This window comes from Cimex lectularius, unplaced genomic scaffold (genome assembly GCF_000648675.2).
Source record: "Cimex lectularius strain Harlan isolate CLEC.00 unplaced genomic scaffold, Clec_2.1 scaffold50, whole genome shotgun sequence".
In the NCBI taxonomy this organism is placed as follows: domain Eukaryota; kingdom Metazoa; phylum Arthropoda; class Insecta; order Hemiptera; family Cimicidae; genus Cimex; species Cimex lectularius.
In genome coordinates this window covers 790,170-812,752 of record NW_019392716.1, presented here as the reverse complement: position 1 = coordinate 812,752, position 22,583 = coordinate 790,170, and the positions used below count along the sequence as shown (strand labels likewise).

General features: G+C 34.7%; 2 protein-coding genes across 5 annotated transcripts; both read left to right on the top strand.

The window, feature by feature from the left end:
• The first annotated feature begins 622 nt into the window (after window positions 1-622).
• LOC106664190 lies at window positions 623-10,070 on the top strand. 4 transcript variants are annotated; one of them, XM_014389647.2, is made up of 3 exons: window positions 623-655; window positions 9,290-9,412; window positions 9,491-10,070. In XM_014389647.2, exons 2-3 carry the CDS (start codon window positions 9,295-9,297, stop codon window positions 9,781-9,783), a joined length of 411 nt encoding a protein of 136 aa, XP_014245133.1. In that variant the 5' UTR covers window positions 623-655; window positions 9,290-9,294; the 3' UTR covers window positions 9,784-10,070. The 4 variants fall into 4 exon arrangements, with proteins under 4 accessions (XP_014245133.1, XP_014245132.1, XP_014245131.1 ...); XM_014389646.2 differs by lacking the exon at window positions 623-655 and adding an exon at window positions 6,124-6,207; XM_014389645.2 differs by lacking the exon at window positions 623-655 and adding an exon at window positions 6,130-6,236.
• A 3,017-nt stretch (window positions 10,071-13,087) lies between these two features.
• On the top strand, window positions 13,088-20,656 carry LOC106664368 (alpha-1,3-mannosyl-glycoprotein 2-beta-N-acetylglucosaminyltransferase-like). Its single transcript, XM_014390048.2, has 12 exons — window positions 13,088-13,304; window positions 17,093-17,207; window positions 17,295-17,412; window positions 17,478-17,557; window positions 17,629-17,823; window positions 17,911-18,049; window positions 18,644-18,872; window positions 18,926-19,030; window positions 19,095-19,185; window positions 19,248-19,424; window positions 20,337-20,483; window positions 20,543-20,656. Exons 2-11 carry the CDS (start codon window positions 17,109-17,111, stop codon window positions 20,448-20,450), a joined length of 1,347 nt encoding a protein of 448 aa, XP_014245534.1. The 5' UTR covers window positions 13,088-13,304; window positions 17,093-17,108; the 3' UTR covers window positions 20,451-20,483; window positions 20,543-20,656.
• Window positions 20,657-22,583: the final 1,927 nt, after the last annotated feature.

Here is a 22,583-nt window from a genome sequence, read left to right as displayed (position 1 = left end):
TGTTATATCGGACGTTATATAAAATTGTTCCTAAAGCGAAAAGATGACCAATTTTGATAATGCATCATTAAAAGTGAAGGAAAATACCAAAAAATAAAAAAATAACGGTTGTACCCACCATCCCAAAGAGCTCAACGTGAAGGTCTTTAAAAAGTAAATAAATAAATAAAAAATATCCACTCCTTACTACCAAACCCAAACAGATCGTTGCTTCAGAGCGGCAATAAGTTCTCTGAGTTATGACCAATCCAGGCCGGCGTACCTCAAGGGAGCATTCTTGATTCCATCCTGTTTACCATTTGACTTGCCGAAATATCCCAACATCATCTTACAACCAATGGATGATGCTGAAATTTTATCTCTTAACTCCAATCCCTACTTTACCCAAGTTCGAATATCCAGGGCCATCTTGAGCTCATTGATGGTGTAAAACGTGAAAGATGAACCTGAACCTAACATGTGCTCCCAAATTACGTTCACGCTAAACAAACAACCTTGCCCACGTATTAAGAGTTAACAGTAAAGTACTGTAATCTATGCAAGTAAAATACTTAGGGCTTATTTTTAGACAGTAGACTGACGTGGAATCCTCGGACAAGACTCAAGTGATAAGCCTGAATAGACGATTTGGAAACCTACGAAGGCTGATATGACGGTAAAGTACTCTGAACAAAACATTACTTCGACTTATTTGAACAAACGGAGCTGAGGTGTCCACCAAGCCAACTAACATCCAACGAGTCTAAGCATTTCAATCAAAAGTCCTCGGAATAATTTCCATATGCATTACTATGTCTCCAAACTATCCGCAATGCCCTTAATTTCCTTCGACAAAAAATTGACACATTCCCGCTTCCTCAAGTTTCACTCCAGTCTTTCAACCCATCCTAAACCCACTGCTCAAGCCCCCTCCAGTTCTTACCATCCCAAGAACCTTCCACGTCGCCACAAACAGATGTCCCCCGCTGGCTCCCGGCTGGGCCTCCTTCGGATCCCAAAGACCCCGTTCCTAATTTTATGAACGATATGTCGGAATTACAACAGCGAAATGACATTTGCCTCTTTTTCCGACAAAGAAATAATTTCAGGATTTGGACCTAACTGTTTTAAAATACAAGTACAGATTCACTGATTCATATCAGATTTGTTGCCACGTGAAAGTGAAGTTCCATCGTAGGTCAATTTTATTTTATAGACTCCTCCAAAGCTGTTATGGATGTGAGTTTAGGACGCCCAGAAAGTAAACAACTAACCGCGCAGTTTTGACAGCCCTTGGTGGCATTTTGGCTAAAAACCCTTAGGCTGAAGCCTACAAAACTAGCTGAAACAAGGCACGAAAGTTTTAACTTGAACACGCGATTTGTTGATAGTGTACAGATGGATGTGCGCGCAGTATATCTAGAGTTTTTCTATTCTTCAGAAGGAGAACCACCAGGCCATCGACACATCGTTGTGCACTATCGTCTGCGTCCAGAGCTAAATTTCTGTTTTAAGCCCTTATTGTGACCCCATGTTTTATCCACTAATCTATCCCTTGAGCTATCGTGAGCCAGGCTATAACTCTAAACGGAAAAAACAACACCATAGTGAACGACTAACAATGTTATGCTTGCTATCGGTCTGCTATTCGTTTTCTCACGTCCATAAATTATACCGTTCCATTATTCCGACTACGGAATGGGGCTGTTGCTCCAACTGGCCACTAGTTAAGATATTGGGTTGTCCGGAAAATAATGCAGGATTTTAAGTTTTCATTAAAAAAAATCTATATAAAATATTCTGTTTACGTTTACAGGATTACTCATTTGTATGAATGTCAACACTTATTAATCCTCTTCCAAATGATATTGTTTGTTTACCTCTGTAGCATTCCGCTACTTGGAAATAATTCAGTCATCCTTATAATGTCAAAGCGAGAATTTCGTACGATTTTCTTTTACGAGTTTAAACTCGGCCGAAGCGGAGCCCAAACGGCTAGAAACATTAACCAAGTCTGGGGCGAGGGTTGTGTTAATGAGTGCACTGTGCAAAGGTGGTTTAAAAAATTTCGGGAGGGAGATTTCAGCCTTGAAGATGAAGAAGGTCGTGGAAGGCCTTCCTCTCTTAATGATGATGTTCTGCGATCAGTGGTGGAAGAAAACCCCAAAACAACTGTTCGAGAACTTGCAGAGCAACTCAAAGTCAGTAAAACGACCGTCGCTGACCACATTTTCCAAAGCCCCCAACTCATCAAAAAAAGGTAATGGTTACGGTATGGTGGGCTTCATTTGGTTTAATACACTACAGCTTCTTAAATCCTGGCGAAACCATCAATGCTGAATCATACTGTAACCAAATTAATACCATGCATCAGAAATTGGCAGTAATGAAGCCCTCTTTGGTCAATCGGAAAGGGCCCATTTTGTTGCATGACAACGCTCGACCACATGTGTCACGTGTAACGTCACAAAAATTATTGGAGCTTGGCTATGAAACTTTGCCTCACCCACCCTACTCTCCGGACCTCTCGCCTACTGACTACCATTTTTTTAGACACCTGGACCACTACTTACAACACATAATATTCAAAAATCAAACGGAACTGGAAAATGCATTTATTGACTTTATCAATTCTAAAAATTCTGAATTCTACTCAGACGGAATTAATAAGTTACCAACACGTTGTGATTAAAGAACATTGCTTTAAAGTAACTAGTTTCTTTTTTTTTGTTTAATACCAAAATCCTGCATTATTTTCCGGACAACCCAATAGTTGTCATAAGTACAGAACAAATAAAAATTATTTTTAAAAATTGTCATAACTTGCCAGTTTTGTTCGACGTGCGTCATTTATATTAGAAATGATAATCTTTATTGAAAACAATGATCAAAAATATCGGACTAGATGGAAAGAAGGTCACGTTTATTACTCTGGTATAAAATTACGCTAGAATAGAAAGGTGAAAGTGCTCCTCGTCGAATGTGGGCCTTTCCGTGTGAATAAATTGGACCAGGACTGGATGACTACTTTTTCATCTCTCTCTCTTCCTCATGAGGAAACAACGAATTACCACATGGGAAATATATTAAAGACAGTTTTCCAGCGACTGAACATGATACTTGGATTATCCCAAGGGCCGAATAATGTATGTAGCTACATTTTGTAGAGAACAATTGATACAAAGAAATATATAGTATTATGTCGAAGAAAATTTATTGTAGAGTAAAAAATACATATTTCAAATGTAGGAAACGTGACGATTAAAAGATTATTCCGAAAAACGGCTCAACACGCTCCAGTTTATCACGGAGAAAATGCCCCTTGAAATTAATTTCCTGAGTCGATTTAGCATTCCATTATAAAATCTTAAGCCTGATTTACTGCTTGCAGACCTGGAAAACGAAAAATGTAATTGGTTTTCACTTTCGATCTTTTGAACTAGTTTGAGTTAATTTTTGATCCCCCATTTCTCAATATTCGTTTAATTTTGTCTACAGATTATCCGAACTGTTTTTTATTTGAAAAGTGACTGAATAAAACGCTGTTATGCGATTTAAGAAAAATTCCCACTGGTGATGATGGCGTGAAACAAAAAACTATTCTGGCCAGAGGCAAACAGGGCGGGTAATCTGACATCCTTTATCAGAAATTATCTAAACGAATTTTGTACCTTAATTCCTGTTCTGTTTTGCATATAATAGGATAACTCAATTGTACAGTTACTAAAAATAGGATGTTAATTGAGCGAGTTACAAGTTAGTAGTTAGCCTAAGAACGTTTTTCGATGATAAAAATAAATGAAATTTGTTCAAAACGAAGTTTGTCTGTTCAGAGTTCACTAATTTTGGACTTTACCATAGTCATCTTCAATGACTAGTCTTCATTCCTTTTGTGAAGAATTGTACAGAGCACCATGACCAAGTCAGTACCGTCAAAATGGGACCATGCACTTGTTACCCATTATTTTAAAGTATTTTCCACGCTGTATTCGATACTGACTTTCGAAATAATCTAATAAGGCAAAATTAAGCCAATTTCATTCCAAATTTGAGCAGCATCACTTTCACGCTCCTTTCCGTAAGTGTAAATAATTGATATTCTTGTTTGTAAAAAAATTTTCTTGATTTCAAAAGTTTCTCGATCAGCTACATATTCTTCATAGGCTGAGGCCCTCTCTCTTAAACGCTCGACCAAAATATTAAATATACAAGTTTAATTAAATAATAAGCGAAAAAGTGAGAGTGTACAAAACATCTGAAAGAGATTGCCAAAACTGTGTAGTATCTCCTGTCAAGACTGAAAAGAAATTAGCAACAAAATACCAGACACATTGTAATACTGTAGTAGTAATAATAATATTATTGAATGACCATTATTATTTATTTTTAATATTTTATAATCCTTTGTTTGGATACTTATTTACACGACTGATTCCTCTGAGATTAGTTGTATATGCAGATAGATATATACAGTTTGATCACTTGTGATAAATGAAAAAAGCAAACAGTATCTCTCTCATTTTCTCTCTCTCTCTCTCATACTCCAACGCTTTCTTAATTATCAGTGTAAAGATTTTTAATACAGTGCCAAATAGTATTTCCTCTGTGAGCAGTTTTCCTACTTTCAAGAAAAAAATCTAAAAAATCTGATGGAAAATAATTAAAAACATCATAAAATAATGAAATTAGTTAATTTTATGTACATATTATATTATATGCTTGTGCATTCTTTAAATAGCTAGAGTAATAAGTAAAATTAAAAACTAATTGGTTAATTAATTTAAAGTCCTGAATAAACATAAAAAATTCTTGTAAAAGTTTTTATTCTTTAGTTTTTTATTGTTATTCATTTTTTTACATAAATAATTACTAATTATTTTTTTTGTAACGTGAAATATTTAATAAAAAATATGTAAAACTTTTTTTTTGTATTCTATTTCTAAAATAAATTAAGTGGAAGAAAGGCCCGTGAGACCTAACTTTGCGTGGTTAAATAAAACGTTCTATCAATCAATCAATCAATCTCTTTCTGTCTCCTCTCTCTTTGTCTTCCTCTTTCTTTCATTCTCTTAGTTAGAGTTTAGTTTTATACCTGTCGGAGAGCGAATTGATTTTAGGTGTTTTCTCACTTCTGATGATAAGACAACAAAGCAAACAGCATCTCTCTCACTTTGGCTCTCTCTCTCATTATCTTTCTCTATCTTTGTCCCACTCCCGCTCTTTCTCGCTATCTCTCATCTCTTTCATTCTCTCTCTCTTCTCTTCTTCTCTCTCTCCCTCTCTCTCTCTCTCTCCTGTCCTCTGCCAGCTCCAATTTTCTCTCTCTGCAGTTTCTTGATTGTTTCTATCTCTTGCATGCATCAACCCAGCACACCTAAATCCACCCAACCGCTAAACATACACACATATACATAAAAAGACAAGAAAGACAACAAAACACACACTCTCTCACTCACATATAGATATGATCATATACATGTTGTATTGGGTGTACATGTAATTTAGATCTCTATACATACCAATACAGATAACAGACCAATTATGCAGGGATAAGTTTAATCTAACGTTATCTTTTTACGCTAGATAATCTAATTGACCTTAAAAATGTTCGTAAAAAGTACTTTAAAGGCAGATCCGGTTTAAAACAGATCTCAATCTGAAAAACTCCGTTACCGGCCTATTTTCCTTTATCAATAAAATCTTGCAGAAAATGAAACTAACAGCTCGATATATTTGTAAATGAAATTACACCTAAACTGATATTATTTTCCCGATCGATTATAAGATTTTCTAAGCTGTATTTTATTTGTTTGTCTTTCGAATCGGTGGTAGATAAAACAAATATGGAAAATTAGATAAAAAATTCTCGTTTTTCTTTTATGTTGGACAGGTCTAATATTTCAGTTTTTCTCAATGGTTCAGAAGTCTTGGGGTAGGAAAAGAAGACACAAGACTTTTCCCAGTCGTTTCAAATCGGCTAATGTGTTAAAATAACGCTTAGTGTGCAAGCGGGCATCCTCAAGTCCACCGTTATTATTTAATCCGTGACCAACACCACATATATGTTTCAATGAAGCTTGGGCTCCTCCGTCCTACTTAGTAATCATCCCTACCACCTATGATGGTATATATACGTACCGACAGCGATGCCGGCCCTTTCAGTTCAAATTCGAAAACAACCTGGTTCACCTTCGGAAGCTACACAGAAGGATTACATTTAATTTTTATGTGAGTCTAGAATACAATTACACCCTGAGGTCAGTAATAATTTTCATCACATCTGTGATCATTTAATACGATAAAAACCGTCGATAATGTCTTACATCTTCTCTTAATCCACCTAGGCTCTGATGATGTGCAGGGAAGTAAATGGTGCGCGGATTAATCCTTTGATCCTCGAAATTTAAAAATAAATAAATTATTGAGCACGGATAAAAATTATTATTATGTATGTGTTTTTGTGCGGGGTGTGTATGTGTTTTCTGGGTCTTTATTTTGTGTGTGTGTGTGTGTGTGTGTGAGAGAGAGAGAGAGAGAGAGAGAGAGAGAGAGAGAGAGAGAGAGAGAGAGAATGAGAAGGGGAAAGAAAGAGATAGAATGAGAGAGGAAGAGGAAGAGTGTGATGTAAAGAGATAAAAAGAAATGAAAAATAGGAAGAAAGCAAGAGATAAATAGAAAACCTTAAGGAGAGGGAGAAAGAGAGGGATAAATGATTCAGTTTTACAAATATTGCAGGGTTAGGTCGATTTGACCTTTCTTACACTGAACGAGAAACTAACATTTTACAATTTGAACTTAAATTACTTCTAGATAATAATATGTATATGATAATAAAAAATAAAAAATTAAGCTAAATGCTAAGTAGAACAATAATAATAACCAAATCTACATTTATTTAATTCAGAGAGAGAGAGAGAGAGAGAGAGAGAGAGAGAAAGAGAGAGAGAGAGAAAGAGAGAGAAAGAGAGAGAGAGAGAGAGAGTGAGAGGAAGGGCGAGGGAGGGAGAGAGAGTGAGTGAGACAGACAGAGACAGAGACAGAGAACGATAGAACGAGAGAGCGAGAGAGGGAGAGAGTGAGTGAGAGAGAGAGAGAGAGAGAGAGAGTGTGTGTGAGAGGAGGGGCGAGGGAGGGAGAGAGAGTGAGTGAGACAGACAGAGACAGAGAACGAGAGAGCGAGAGAGGGAGAGAGTGAGAGAGAGGGAGAGAGAGAGAGAGAGAGAGAGAGAGAGAGAGAGAGAGAGAGTAGGAGATAGAATATAAAAGATAGGTAAAAGTGAGAGCGAAACAAAAAATGTATCCCCGTTTAAAAATGCCTAGTGTTTATATGCCACGGGTGTGTTAATTAATCCGGCTGACGTCTTCACATGCCACGGAATCGGTTGAACTTTTCTTCGTTTGGCTTTTGTCGACAAAAAATTATAAAAAGGAATAACGGTCGTGGCAAAACAGAAGAAAGTTATAATTGATCAGTTCAACAGTCAAATTTAGGCAAAAATAAATACCGGCTGTTTATTGTACAATAGAGTTCCCACGCTGCACTTCGACGTTGATTTATTCATCAGATCCCCCTTTTCACTCGGACGGCAAAAACCTCGAAAAGAAAGCTTTTAAAGTAAAATCCCGAAACGGATTAGACCTCGTTCAAATGGCAGCGACTTCGCCCGGAAAGGGTCGAAAGCCGGTGAACCTGAGGACGTCCTACTGGCCGGGGATGAATCCGGAGTTTCCGGTATCTGTCGGAGACCTAGTTCGACCGGGCGAAAGCTTCTCTTCTTCGGTGACTAATTGGCTATTTATGGTGTAATTAGCTCTTTACTTTACACTGCTGAAACGAAATGGACAATTTCTGGATCGAAAATAGTGACAAAATATTTGCAACGTTTCCAACGAAAGCCGACTGCCCAGTTTTAACGTAGGATGCAGATAATCCGTCAATTCAAACAATACTAACTTAATTGACAAGTATACTTGAATTTATAACCGTTTTGTGCTTTATTTTATATTGACCCATATTAAGATTTATTATATTGAAGATTTCGGCAGATCAATGGTCTATTTTATATATTTTTTTAAAAACATTTACATTTTTACACGTTCCTGCTGCCATTAGATGAAGGATCCAATATTGTCAATTTTTTAGTGATGAGATCGCAAGTTTTGAAATTGGAAGTGTAGGTTACAAGCTACACTTTTACTTCACGAACGTGGATATTTTGCAGACGTGGATCGAAAGTTTTTGAATACTTGCCAAAGATTTTCTTTTCATTTGGTTTTCGACCGGGATATCAAGAGAATTTTCAGACAACAAAAAATGTGCAAATTGTTCATCCTGCCAGTGCGCAATGTAATAATTGTAGAAATCGACAAAATTACTTTAATTAATTTTATGATAACGATGTTTCTGGAAAAGTCTTATAGACTTTATGATCCGTGGGTAAATTTATGCACGATCCACTCACAGCATATTAAAAAAATCAGACGAAATTCAAATTTTATAATATAAACCAGAACCCTGGATTTCAACGACTTGCAAAAAATCTACTTTGTATTACCTTTGGGAAACGTTTTAAATACAAAAAATTTAATTTAAATAACAAATAACAACGGGCAAATAGCGATACGTCTTGTTACTATTTTATTATAAGTTAATTATTATGATGTTAATGTCATCCTGCTAATACAATAAAAAGGAAAAGGAGGAGAGGGTGTGGGAGAGGGTGAGGGTAAGGGTGAGGGAGGGAGAGAGAGAGAGAGAGAGAGAGAGAGAGAGAGAGAGAGAGAGAGAGAGAGAGAGAAAGAGAGATTAAACGTTTTATTTAATCACGCAAAGTTAGCTCTCGTGGACCTTTCTTCCACTGAGTAGTAAGAATTTGGGAAAACATCTAAAATCCACTTTCTCTCCCGTAGATGTAAAACCAATCTCTAACTGAGAACAAGAAAGAAAAAGGGAGAGGAGAGATAGATAGAGAGAGAGAGAGTGTGTGTGTGTGAGAGAGAGAGAGAGAGAAAGAGAGAGAGAGAGATTGTTTGGAAAGTAAATTGAAGTTATGGCATTGAGAATCAAGTATAGGGAAGAAATTGTAATTATTTCTGTGGATATTTTGAATTCACGGTCATCCCGAACCTGAAAAACCACTTGACTCTCACATAATTCCTCCTTTGCCTAAACTCCTCGTCTCGACCCCATTTTCGGGTCGTAAAATAAGGTTACTAGCTTTTTGGCTTTTTAAATATATTTTTATCGGCTTTTATTAACACTTTTAGGTTTTGTGTTGACTTAAAAATTAATTTTGTTTTTTGCTTTTAGTTAAAATGAACAGAGTGGTCCTTACAGGAGTTGTCTTATTGGCAGTCATTGCCATTAGTGTAGCGAAAGAAGATGAAAATTCTACGGAAATGGTGAGCATGGAAGAAGACACTTCTGAAGAAAGTAAGCATGACCGACTAACAAATAATATAAATTATTTTTAAACAGTATTTTTTGGCTAAACTAAACTCATTTTTCTAGGAAAAAAGAAGAACGGAATGGCCCAGTTGTATATGTCTGTTATGATGGTCAAGTCGATCATAGGCACGGCTTTGAACGCCCTGAACACTTTAGTCGAAGTGAAAAGCTTCGGGCTTTCCGTAATCGGCACTCTCATCAGTTTGGTTAATATCATTTTGAAACTGAAAGAGCATTTCCAGAAAAACAGCGGGGGAGGATACGAAAGCGGGGGCGGACACGAAGACTGGCGAAGGGTTGCCACGCCCGCGCCCCCGGTTCACTGGAGACGTCCACCGATCAATTATTACAAATAAATTCATTAATTACAGAATCGATCATGTTCCGTGAGTGGAAAAATCACACTAGTCTTTCTTCAGGTACATTGACGCTTTTCGAGGGCCAACGAAAACAAACAACTTAACAGGCATTATTATATTTTAAGTTCAAAATATATTTCAAAAGTTAACTCAGTGTATAAAATGAAAATAATAAGGGGTCGGCGTTTTGAAATATAATTAGGACCAGATGGTCCTTGCGTAACTTACACTAATCAATGCCAAAGATAACTTGTTACAATCGTCGACAGATAATTTCGATTCAATTTTACATAATTTTTAATATAAGTTTTTTTTACAAATATTTTTGTATATACTTATTTATTACAATAAATTATTTATTTATGCAAATATTTTGTTTTTATAGCCTATTCTTTACAAGACAAAACGAGTTTTCCTTTTCCATTCTCTGTTTTCTCATCACCCGATTGTTCCTATATATCTTTATCGTTTTTAATAATTTTCTGCCTGTAGTGGATATTGATATTAGCTGGTTCTACAGTGTTCTAAATTATTTCTTTTATGTAAATACAATCTTGCAGGAAAAAAATCATGGTATGTGAAAACATACCTGACACATAGCTGCACCGGTTTAGCCTAATCAGAGCGCCGCGTCGCGCTTTCAGTAATGAATTTAGAATTTGGTAGTTAAAAAACATTTGGGCCTGTTAGACGCGTTTCTGCTTCTTGCCATCTTCACTTCTGTGTTAGGGATATAAGCGGGGTGAGCTTCAATTCATCAAGGCGCATAGACCCACCGCTGAATAGCAAACCTGCAAGGGTAAGCGGACCAAAACGATCGGAAACGACCGAAGTGCAGGTTCATCAATCTCCATAACTCAAAAAACCGTTATCTACAAAATATAGGTACTAAAAGTTAAAAAAATTTTGGTTGTGCAATGTGACATTTTTCTTTACAAATATATACATTAAATATATTGGTTTAGAAGAGTTATGACTTTGATTAATTTTAATTTTACTACGGTGGAAACTTCCCATGCAGCGCATTGCGTTATTGATCTATTTGATATTCTTTCTATCTCCAAGAGGAAGAAGAGAATAAAGGGTTATCGTCAGCGTGAATAACCATTTTTACGTTATAGGGCGAGGTATTTTGAAAATACACATGGAACTGGATGGGGCCAAGGATAAAGCCTTGAGAAACATCTGGAACAATGTTTCCCGTTGGGAAAGGGATGATCGAAAGGAATAATGTGCAATAAGGAATAGAAAAGGTTTCCTAATCGTTAGAAAAGTGTCCCGCAACTATAAACTATTTCAAGAAGGAAACTAAGTTAAGAAGAATATTATGTTGACTAATAAATATGTTGTCAAATTTCCTCATGTGTCTGCGGGACAATAAATCTATTATTTGATAGTTACCTATCTTTCTGGTCTGCCTATCCTCGCTGATTTTTGTTGGTTTAGACACGTTTCGGCATTTCGCCATCTTCATTGTACGGGAGATATTGGACCATCAAAAACAGCAGTCTCGGTCTGTTTTCAGTATTAGAATTTTTTTTTTAGATTTTCTCACTCACGATTACTCTGGAAAAAGATTATGATTTTGAAGAAGAAAGCAAATTCAGTTGTTACTGCCATGGTTTCGACCTATTTTAAGGTCATCATCAGTACAAAACAATCTTAAATATGTCTACAGATTGACATATTTAAGTTTTTTACAGGCAATCTCAAATTTCCACTCAGTCCTAACATTGCCAAGGACTGTGGTCATCATCGGTTGATCTTCTGTAAAACACTGGCGTTAATGAATTCAGATTTGAAGATTCTGAAAAGAAGAGACTTCCTTTCCTCCGTACTAAAAATATTTTTAAACTTGTAACAACTATCATCAGTAAAAGAAATGCCCCACAGTCACATGTAATTTGAATCTTGGTATGGCCCGGATGAAAAAAAATTGAATTAACTACTAAGCTTTCGACCTATTTTAAAGGGATCAACAGGATAAACCAATCATAAAGAAGTCTGCAAAGTGAAATAATTAAGTTTCTAATAAATACATTGACATTTCTTTGAAGATGGACTCAGTTCCAACACTGTTCTTCATCCGAATCATACCAATATCAGATTATCCGTGAGAAAAAAATTGGTCGATACATCTAACTCTTTGTCTATTTTTATTTAATAATTAATTAATAATTGAAATAATTTAGTAATAAAATTAGGATTAATACAGCAGGAGGTGTTTATTCCGGGGTACGTAGGCTATCGACGAAACCAGACGAAAGAGTTAGCATAAAAGTAGCAAGCAGGAATTTATGATTTTTCCTCTTGAGGTTATCATTTTGATGGTCAGACGCGTTTCGCCATCTTATGTAGTGTGTCTGTATGATTTTTGTTTAATGACAATTCTTCCGAAAGGGGCCCAACTAATAGAAATGACACAAAAACATAATGAAAAACGCGAGAAGGTCAAACGCATCTGAAAGACCAAAATGGCGAGTAAAGGCAGATCAAAACGTTCTGAAGCGAATAAACTACAGTTTTGATAACTTTTTTTTATAAGGTGTGAGATGTGATGTTAGAGGTTTGTACTATACTGCGCCCTTTGAGAGCTATTGTATCGCTATTCTGAACATATAGCACACCGTCCCATTCATCGAAAAATTTGATTAGTAGGTCTGGTTTCAGTAGTTGAATTTCTTCTACAGTTACGTTGTACATCCCAAAACATTTCCTTCTGTGAGCAAATGTGACGCCAGAGTTTGTTAGTTGGTATCTTCTCTGCTTCTTTGCAGAATCTGCACGTGCCGTGTTGTGTTATAACAATCTTCTTCAGATGCCCATTTAGCTGCAGGATCGTGCCAAGAAACCCAGTCAGCTTCCTTTGATGCACTCTATTGTTTCCTTCTTTCCAAAACTTACTAGAAGGTGCTTGAATTGTTTGTGTCTAATGAGTTAATTTTACAATTTCCACATTTTCATTTTGTATTTTTGTCTAAGATACTCGTTGATAGAGAAAATCCTTAGGCTACAAATGGTCTCAGGACCTATCAGCTAGCAGTCTCATTCTTTGCAAAGGCGTCCGTTTTCTCGTTGTCTTAACTCTTTATATGCTTTAATGGCACTTTCAAGTTGGTTTATCTTTACCATAGAAAAGCATGATTGTGACTGATAATTGAAATATTTAAAGTGTTTGAAGTCGAACAGTGGTTGAAGAATCGTTCAGGAGCAAGTTGTTTTGGGTAAAGTCGTGCTCTCTGTAGAGGTGAGTGGCAACCTCCGTTGATATAGATTGTAGATACTCGAAATCTACATCTACAGCGCTGCGACTGAAGTGTAGACTACACACTGTTCACTTCACAGTTCACACTTCACAGTCACATTCACACTGTGAGAAGGTGAACAGTCGTTGTTAACCTTTTGGCAAACTATTCCGATTTCTGCCCCCCAAAAACCTTGACAGGGTAAACAAAAATGTGCGACGTGTGTCTCTACGTGTCCCACGGTGATTAATTCTACACGATTTTTCTTCCATGGTGAGTACGGCCCGAATTGCTTTTCCTCTTTTTAACTATTTTTTTCTGTATTTACCAAATTCCCCGGTCGTTCCGATTGATCGGTTCGACTATTCTTGTCGGCTTTCACGATAAGATCCACTTTCTTCTTGACGCATTTCGAAAGGTGATTTTACTTTTGGTATGCAATCTGCGTTAGTGTTTTGCTGGCAGGCCGGCCTGCATATATTCGAAAGCTCAACTTTTGCTTTCAAAAGTATAGTATTTATTTACTAAACTGGCTTATATGTCAACGACTTAAAAGACAAATTGGTGAGAGTAAGTTAATATAATTTATTCTATTTTATTTAACAAACCAAGCTGACATACATTGTCAATAAATACCAGAGCTAAAACTCAAAAATGCCAAATTTCACATTGTAATAAATAAAAAGGCCTTAAAGCCTCAGTGCTGTTACTGTTAATAACAAATATTTCAAATTTATACCCCAAAATAAAGTCCAATAGAAACAAAAGTATGTATAAATTCTTTACATACTTACATGCTTAATAAAAACTTTTTAATATTAGCCATTTTATAGAATTAAACACATCGAAAGACAACAGAAGTACTTGCTTCGGCGGTACATACACTAAAATTGGGCAAGGTTGAGACGGAAACATGCCTGCTCTGTCAGGAGGAACCATCGGCATAGATCTTTTACGTAAAACGTTAATATGTTTACGATACAGCCACTTTGGTAGGACATTTCTCATACCAAAGGGGATTGATGAAGAGGCACCAAGGAAAGTGCTCAGTTTTGTAAGGAGTAGTGCACTTTCCGGCACTTTTCAGGTGTGGCTTAAACTAAAGGGGTTCCACAATAGACCTGGTTAGGTTGCAGTGTAGGAGAGAATCGTCTTCTGCATTGATCCCCAAAAACCCTTTAAAAATAAAATAAATAAATAAAAAGACAACAGAATAGCCAAAGGATGGTAATAGTAGAGCAGTAGATGAAAAAGATCTGATGTGTTAATATAATACAACGATAAGTTCCTTGTGATATATCATGATGTTTGCAAGCATGATGAAATCTGTGATAAAAACTGACCGTCCTTGTATGTTGGATTGTTCAGTCCACCGACATTGATCGCTACAGATGGTGAAATCCTGGAACTAGCTAGACGGCTAAAGCCAGTGATAAATGTATCAAACAATTTAGGCATGTTGTTAATATAAATTAACTCAGATATTACGCATATTAAATGGTTTACGTACAATTATCCATTCCTCCACATACCTCCTGACCACCGTGATCTGCCCTCTGACACTAAAAACGCCTTAAAAACATGGTTAAAAGAATGTTGCAGCATCAGTTGGCCTGATAGGCAAAGAAGCAAAGTAGCCCTCAGAAGATATGACTCATAGAGGAAGGGTCATCCTCACCCAATTAAGAATAAGTCAAAGCCCGGTATGTGGCTAGCATGTAGAGATTACTTGATTTGTCCCACAATTGAAGCAATACCTTGACTTCTTATAGAGATTGTGTAGAATGCCACTCATTATGGGAATTGTACTTCACCATGGCAGAGTATGTGGGTCCCTTGTTCTGATTTTTAGCGGAAATGGTTGTTTTACTGTATATAATACTATAGGTAGACCTTGTGTTTCCTTGTGTATTATTAATGTATATTTATTAGTATGAATTTGTAGTATGAGAGTTCCATCGACCCTCAAGTACATTAGTTAGAAGTTGATGGTGTAATTACTCCACCTAACTGAGTGAAAGGCATGGGTAGAATATATTTAAGAGTGAAAGAGAGTGGAGTGGGTATTGATTAAGGCTGTGCATTGGGGGCTGGAATCACCTAGCTTCTGGAGCCCAACCTCAATGGGTCGAAGGACAAGACTGAGATCTGACCCCGGTCTGCTAACACTCAGGGTGGGTGATTTTTGAGGCCTGCTATTGTAAATTATACAAAAGCTGGAATTGCTGGCAGGCTGTGATGTACTGTATGTACATGTGAGTGCAGATTTGAACTTTTATACATCAGTAATCAGTAATACAATATATCACATGTTTAAATTGTGAGGTATTTTCTTGTGATCTGAGGGTGATGAACCTTAGTTTGGTTGTTTTCATTTATTTTGATCTGCCTTTGATTGCTTCAATCAGTTAGATGGCTGAACTACAAGGGACATATATTATAACAAAACATAAATGTAATAAATATTATAAAAAGACAAATAAAAGAAAGAAATATCTTGACTTCATTCCAGATCATCAAGTAAACAATAATGGAAAGTAATCCAATTGTGGAAGTGGACTAATAAATTTATAATCAAACAATGCAGAAAATACTGAAAAGCTGAAATGACCAAAATAGTAAAGATAGGCTGACTGAAACAATCAGAAATAACTAAATAAAAAATAAATAAAATAAAATAATAATACCCTTCCACATATTGGCTAAAACCTGTAAAATGATATTCACATATCACACAAAATTAATCACAAAGGGGGCAGCGGTTTAAGTGTTGGCACGGCGCTCATCACTGTAAGGTAAAGGTCCTGAGTTCGAATCCAGTGGCCCTGCATTCAAACCCAACATACTTATAAATTTATTTTTATTTTTAAACACTGGCACCTCGATGGTTCATACAACCTCATAGTTGATATAGCCTCGTAAAAAAATGTTCTTTTTAGTGTAAGATTAATTGATTTGCTCTATCTGCTGTCATTATATTACATAATATTTGCATCAAGCAGACTTGAAGAAATGAAGCTTTCCTATAAATCTGAGTCATTAATTATGTACTTCATAGTATAAAGAATCAAAGCTAATTAGCTGATAAAGATAAGCAGTTTATTTAATAAGTGGATTTCTTAGTTATGAAAACCTTTAAATTTGTAAAAAAAAAAAAAAAATGAAATGGAAGAAAATACAAATTGCGGGGGAATAAACTGCAATGCCCAAAATCGCAATTTAAATAAGAAAAATAGCTCCCTCCAAAACAAAAAAAAAGAAGATAAAGATAAAGAAATGTTATTGTGTTTTGTTTCTTATTATTGTTATGTAGAATTAGTTTATGTATCATATTTGAATGGAAGAATAAAAGGATAAGGATGAGCCAATACTCATGCTGAGACTGTTGCTAGTCTGACTCCATTATTATTATTATTATTAGCCATACAAGCCTACGGGGAATTTTTAAATTATGGAACAAAATTCACAATTCTAATTAAAAAAAGAAACAGAAATAAATTTTATAAATTTATTAAATTTTATGCAATTTAAAATGGGAATTTTGTATGCATTTGGCCTTCCGAATTAAGAATTTTAAAAAGAAAAATTAAAGCTTGGATGGCAATAGGATAAATAAGATTACGAGTGAATGTTTGGAGTCAGAGCTTTATAGCACTCAGAAGAGATATAGCTAACCTAAGATAGAAGGTTTGGATGTTAGGGCGTGAAATGACCTTAGCCGTTAAAACGCCCTTAAAAATTAATAATAATAATAATAATTTGTAAGAAATAATTTTTATACAATTTAATTTTTTTTAGTTTAATGTACAAGAGTAATAATTAATTAGATTCTGCTTAATACTGACAATATTCGATCTAAGTTAATATTAATCAGATAAGAAAATTTCTTTTTATGCACACATATAGCATAGGCATATCTTAAATATGTTCCTGTTGTATGTTCACTGTTCTTCTTCTTTTCTTTTTATTCTTATTTAATATAATTTAAAATTCTTATTGTTTAATTTTTTTTTAATGTCAAAAGTGTTGTCTTAAAACTCATTTGAATTTCTGGTTTATAGATGTGATGGGAGTGAAATGCGGCGGAACCACCTGGCTGGAATACTTGCCATTTCAATTTTCACATGGGTTGTTATCATTTACATGCTGATCCATGATAGGCCTTCTTTGCAGTCAGTGAGTTATCAAGGATTTTATCAATTTTACAAGGGAAATATTATTTTTAGGCGAAGTTGTTTAAGTTATGTAAAATTTAATTTTCAGTTTAATAACATCCCTAATGCCAAGTCCAATCTTGAAGAATTAGAATCTCAGATCAAAGATGATTTTAAAATTAATGCCCAGTTGTGGGCAGATGTCAAGAAAGCAATTGCATCACAAAGTAAGTTTTTTAAATTAAATATTTTATTGTCTAAACATTTATATTATTTATTCATTTTTGTAAAGGAGAGTCACAGAAGGCTGAAGCAGAGGAAAATGCAGCAGCTTATGAGGTGGAAAGAAAAGAAGATGAAAAGAAAATACAAGTAATGTTTGATATATTTTTGTAAAGTAGATAAAATATTTCAAAAATGTACATTTTTTCTATTATTTACAGTCTTTATCAAGGGAAGGTGTAGTTGCAGTTTTAGTTTTCGCTTGCTCACGTCCAACAGTAACTAGATGTTTAGATCAACTCATCCGCTATCGACCGAACGCAGAACAGTTTCCAATTATAGTTTCGCAAGACTGTCAACACCAAGCTACATCTGATGCTATCGATGCTTATTCAGAACAAGTTTTTCACATTAAGGTAAAATTGACGATATCATCAGACTATCGTTTTATTTTTTTTAAATTATTATTAATTTTTTTTTGTAATGTTGTTTTATTTTTTCAGCAACCAGATCAAAGTGAAATCCATGTTCCTCCGAAAGAAAAAAAATTTAAAGGGTATTTTAAAATAGCAAGGCATTATGGATGGGCTTTAAATCAAACCTTTTTTACCTACAATTTTTCAACTGTTATTATCATTGAAGGTAATTTACAACAACTTATTGAAATTAACTAATTCTGAAATCATTCAATAATGGAAATACAGAGCTATACAATACTATGAAGATTCCTTGTAATTCATAAAAAAATTACTAACTAATTAAAAAAATTCAATGTATTTGTACTTCTTATTATATTTGAATTTTTTTCACACTTCAAGGTTTTAAAATGTGAGAAATAGCCCGCCTGAGGCTTGTAGGATCTATAAAAACTTAATTATTTTTAAAAATTGTTTAATATGTTCGTTATGGGTGTTGTAACAAAATTTTGAAGCAAGCAAGCTTCATGTTGCAAAGAGACTTGTGCTGTTCATTGGAAAGACTCATCAGAATGACACCTGCAACGAAAGTGTTAGCTGTTTTTCACATATTTAAGTGTTTGTAAATGCATAAATATTCAAAAAGTTCACTATATGTTTGTTAATCTTGCTCATTTGAAAATTTTGATGATTCATGTTAATCCCTCACATCCTTTAAGGCACAAATTAACAGGATTCTACCATATTTGGATGATTGAAGATTCATCTATGTGCCCGAAACTGTAGAAAATAATTAATTATATAATTGTTTTCCTCCCAGATGATCTTGACGTCTCCCCAGATATTTTTTCGTATTTCTCCGCGACGCTGCCACTCCTTCACCAGGACCCGACACTCTGGTGCGTCTCTGCATGGAACGATAACGGGAAACAGGAGTTGATAGATATGAATTCGCCGGAGCTGCTCCATAGAACTGATTTTTTTCCAGGTCTCGGGTGGATGTTGACAAAAGAAATTTGGGCCGAATTGGCGCCCAAATGGCCTCTAAGGTATGAATGCCGTTAAATAAATTGATGTCGGATTTAAAAATTAACTATTTTAGTTACTGGGATGACTGGATTCGACAGCCGTCGCAGAGAAAGGGTAGAGCTTGCATCAGGCCTGAAATATCAAGGACCAAAACCTTTGGAAAAATTGGGGTGAGCAAGTAAGTATTGGTAACTTTATTAAAAAAAAAAAAAATCCGTTCTTAAAACTTTTTGTAATTTTAGTGGGCTCTTTTACGAAAAACATCTCAAATTCATTCACCTAAACAAGCAGTTTGTTCAATTCACTGAAAAAAATTTAACTTATTTGCTCAAGGTAAGGTTTCATAATATTTTACACCCTGCAAGAAAAATGTTGACATTAAGTGATTATTGCAGGACAATTATGACACTGCATTTGTCAAGGCTGTATATGAGAGTCCTCTAGTGTTTCACCATGAATTACGAGCTGCTAAAGTCGGAGGGCCACCTCAAGGCCCTGTGCGGGTTTTATACGATACCAAAACTATGTATAAAGTCGCTGCAAAGTCTCTTGGCCTAATGGATGACTTTAAGGTACGCTTTGTATTGCGTGTGTGCATAAGTTTTTTCAGTTTTCAGCAAAAAGTCAAACTTTTATAATATAAATGTATTTTATTTTTCTTCCAAAATATAATTTCCTTTGTTTTCTATACATACTGTTTATGTTTTGGAAACACGATTGTGTCTATTCAGGGCTGGACATGTTTCCTTCAACACTGACCCAAGACGGTCTAGCTGGGCTCAACATACCTTTGCTGTAAGGGCATGGTAAATAACTCACCAAGGTTGTGGGTCCTTACAAGGAGGCATTCCTGCTCTTGACATCAACAGCTGCCCTTTAACAATTTTGTAAAGGAGTCACTTCTCATCCTAAATATCAAATAGGACAAACCGTTCTGATTTATTCTTAATTACATGTGAAACCCAACAAGCCACGCTGTATTCCTTGTTCTGAAGGGACAATTCATGATGAATCCATGGATTGAGTTCACAACATAACCCAGTGTTCGTTTTCTTTTTTCTTTATCTGAAATCTCTCTGATAGCTCTGCTTTAATTAATTGGTCTTCACCCTCTAATAAGTTGTTGCATTTAAGATCATTAAACATTCCACATCAAGGCTGGCCTTTGATTCGTTTCTCTCCACTACGAATACATCAGAAATGTTGACTCACACGTTCAGTTATTACATTACCACATAAATTACACAAAGATTTTGGCAAGCATCTGTTGTTCTATGCCCAAGATCGTCAAACAGCAAGCACTACCTCAAATGAATTTTCCATGTAAGCGTCGCTTTATTTTAGATTCTTTCAATAGGGCTTTTCCTAGCTAACTAGCAGGCAATAATGAATCACCTTTATAAATATGAAAGCAGAATTTTAAAAAATGCACACGTCCAATAGTTAAAATTTGAAACTCTGATATTCTAACTCTTTTTGTTTAGAGCGGAGTACCAAGGACTGGTTACAGGGGTGTAGTGAGTTTTTTCTATAAAGAAAGGCGAGTCTACCTCGCACCTCAGGCAACATGGAAAGGCTACGACACCTCTTGGAGCTAGCGATTAAAACATTGGATTTCAATTGATAAAAAGGTAAGCTATTAACATTTGTACATCAATAAACTTGTTGATTTTTTATTTTATTTTTCCAGTGAGAAACTTGTATAGAATGTTGACTAAATCCTCCCCTGTGCCTTGCAGCAGTTGGGACTTTTATGTGATCCATAGTGGATTACATGATTTTAAAATAAATACTACAGCATTTACTGATATTATTTAGTATCAACAGCCATTTATATTTGTTTCCTGTTTTTTTTTAAAGGCATATAAACTTGAAAATCTGCCTTTGAAAAACCAAATTATCAAATATACATTTGTATGCGTAGGCTTCATTGGTAAATTACTTTTCTCTTTGTTCTAAAAGGCTCAGTTTATTTCTGACTCAGTTAGGCAAATATAAATTGATGTTATACAAAATTATAATGTTGTTAAATCCCATTTTAACATTCTCAACATTTAATTAACTTTAAAACATCTATAAAACTTCTCAAAGTGTCAATTGAAGACATTTTCTGTATTAATTTGTTTTGTTTAAACAGGCATGTACAAATATTCTTTTTGTAAAATGTAAACTGTTTAAAAACCTAAAACCAAAGTTATAAATCTCCTTTAATTAAAAGATAATATATATGTAAGAAAAAGAAAAATCCCTAAGAAATGAGATTCACAAAATTTATTTTGACTGTTCTTCCTGCAAACTATAGAAAGTGATAATAAATTCCCAGATGAGAAAGATTCTTTTATTATCAAAAATTTGAAGGAAAAAAATAGAAATAATAAAAATCTGCATTTATTACTTGTGTTTATATATGTTTGCTAATTTCTAATTTTTGTTGTGATTTTTTTTAATATAATGATTTAATTGAAGTTTTTATACTGGTTTTTGTGTTTATTGTTTTGGGAGGTTATTTTTTTAAATATAAATTTTAATTGCAATTTGCTTTTCGCGCAATAAATGACATTGTCATGACAAAATTTATAATAGCACACATCACTTTCCAACGCTTGATATCAATAGTAGATGATATTGTAGGCTACACTTGTTTATAATTATTTCTTTTTTTTTTCGTTACCATTGTTTTCAGTTTAAAGCCCAAAGTATTCTCTTAGGTTGAAAACTAGTATTACTCACTACTATTCCCCACATGTGTTTATTTATTTAAAAGGCTCTTCCAAAAAACTGATTTTAGTTACTTACTCTGTGATAAATGTACATAGTTATCAATATTTATACTGATTATAATTTGTTTCTTTAATTATTAATTGTCTTCTGTCTTCCTTGGAAATAAACGGTTTATTAATTTATTGTATTATGTAACATGTTCTCACAAGATTATTTAATAAAATAAAATCTTTTGTTGAAGAGGATCTAAAAGTTGATGAAATCACTGACAAGGAAATAAAACTATTTAATAAATGTTATTGTTTTTTTTTCTTTGTATGCTTTGGTATCTGTATTCACTATAAGTTTGTACATCATGAGCCATAAATTAAAATATATACTTGCTCATAATTTCTTATTAAAAAGTAAATAAATGAATTATTGTTCTTAGAAGAGAAACTTTTATCCTTTTCTTTATTACGTATTCTTAGATTTTTCAAGAAGAAACATTTAATTCCCTATTCCTGAAATAGCTATCCATTTTATTTATTCTTTATTATTATTTAATAAGAAATTGTGAGCTAGTTTATTGTAATTTTCAATGCTTTGTATACATTTATTTTTCATCTTTTCTTTTTCAATTATGAATACGAGCTGTTGGCATATTTCTATGCTCAACATCTATTCAGATGTACATAATTGTAATCTAGATAAGTTTGGAATATAAGGAACGGAGAATAAAATTGTGATCTTAAATGGTTTTTAATTTTTTTTGTGTTACCTGAAGTCCATCAACATTCTGGCTGAAGTTTTTATTTTTTTGTTGACGGCTATCAACCCTAATGGTTATTTAAGCCCTGTTACAGTTTTGAATAAAAAGTAGGAGGCCACGAGACGCAGGCATGAGGCCATGGCCCAACCATCGCCACCAAACAGGGGGGGGGGCCCGGGGACTTCCCTAGTCGTCTCCTCTACTTTTCATATATTTTGAAACGTTACGGAGTCCTTTGTCTGGAATGTGGATAAAAACT

Bases quoted from the DNA above. Each gene is read 5' to 3' on its own strand.
- LOC106664368 (XM_014390048.2), top strand. From the start codon at position 17,109: ATGCGGCGGAACCACCTGGCTGGAATACTTGCCATTTCAATTTTCACA. The intron at 17,413-17,477 runs GTAAGTTTTTTA...ATTTTTGTAAAG, and splicing joins GAAAGCAATTGCATCACAAA to GAGAGTCACAGAAGGCTGAA. The intron at 19,186-19,247 runs GTAAGGTTTCAT...TGATTATTGCAG, and splicing joins ATTTAACTTATTTGCTCAAG to GACAATTATGACACTGCATT.
- LOC106664190 (XM_014389647.2), top strand. From the start codon at position 9,295: ATGAACAGAGTGGTCCTTACAGGAGTTGTCTTATTGGCAGTCATTGCC. The intron at 9,413-9,490 runs GTAAGCATGACC...TCATTTTTCTAG, and splicing joins AGAAGACACTTCTGAAGAAA to GAAAAAAGAAGAACGGAATG.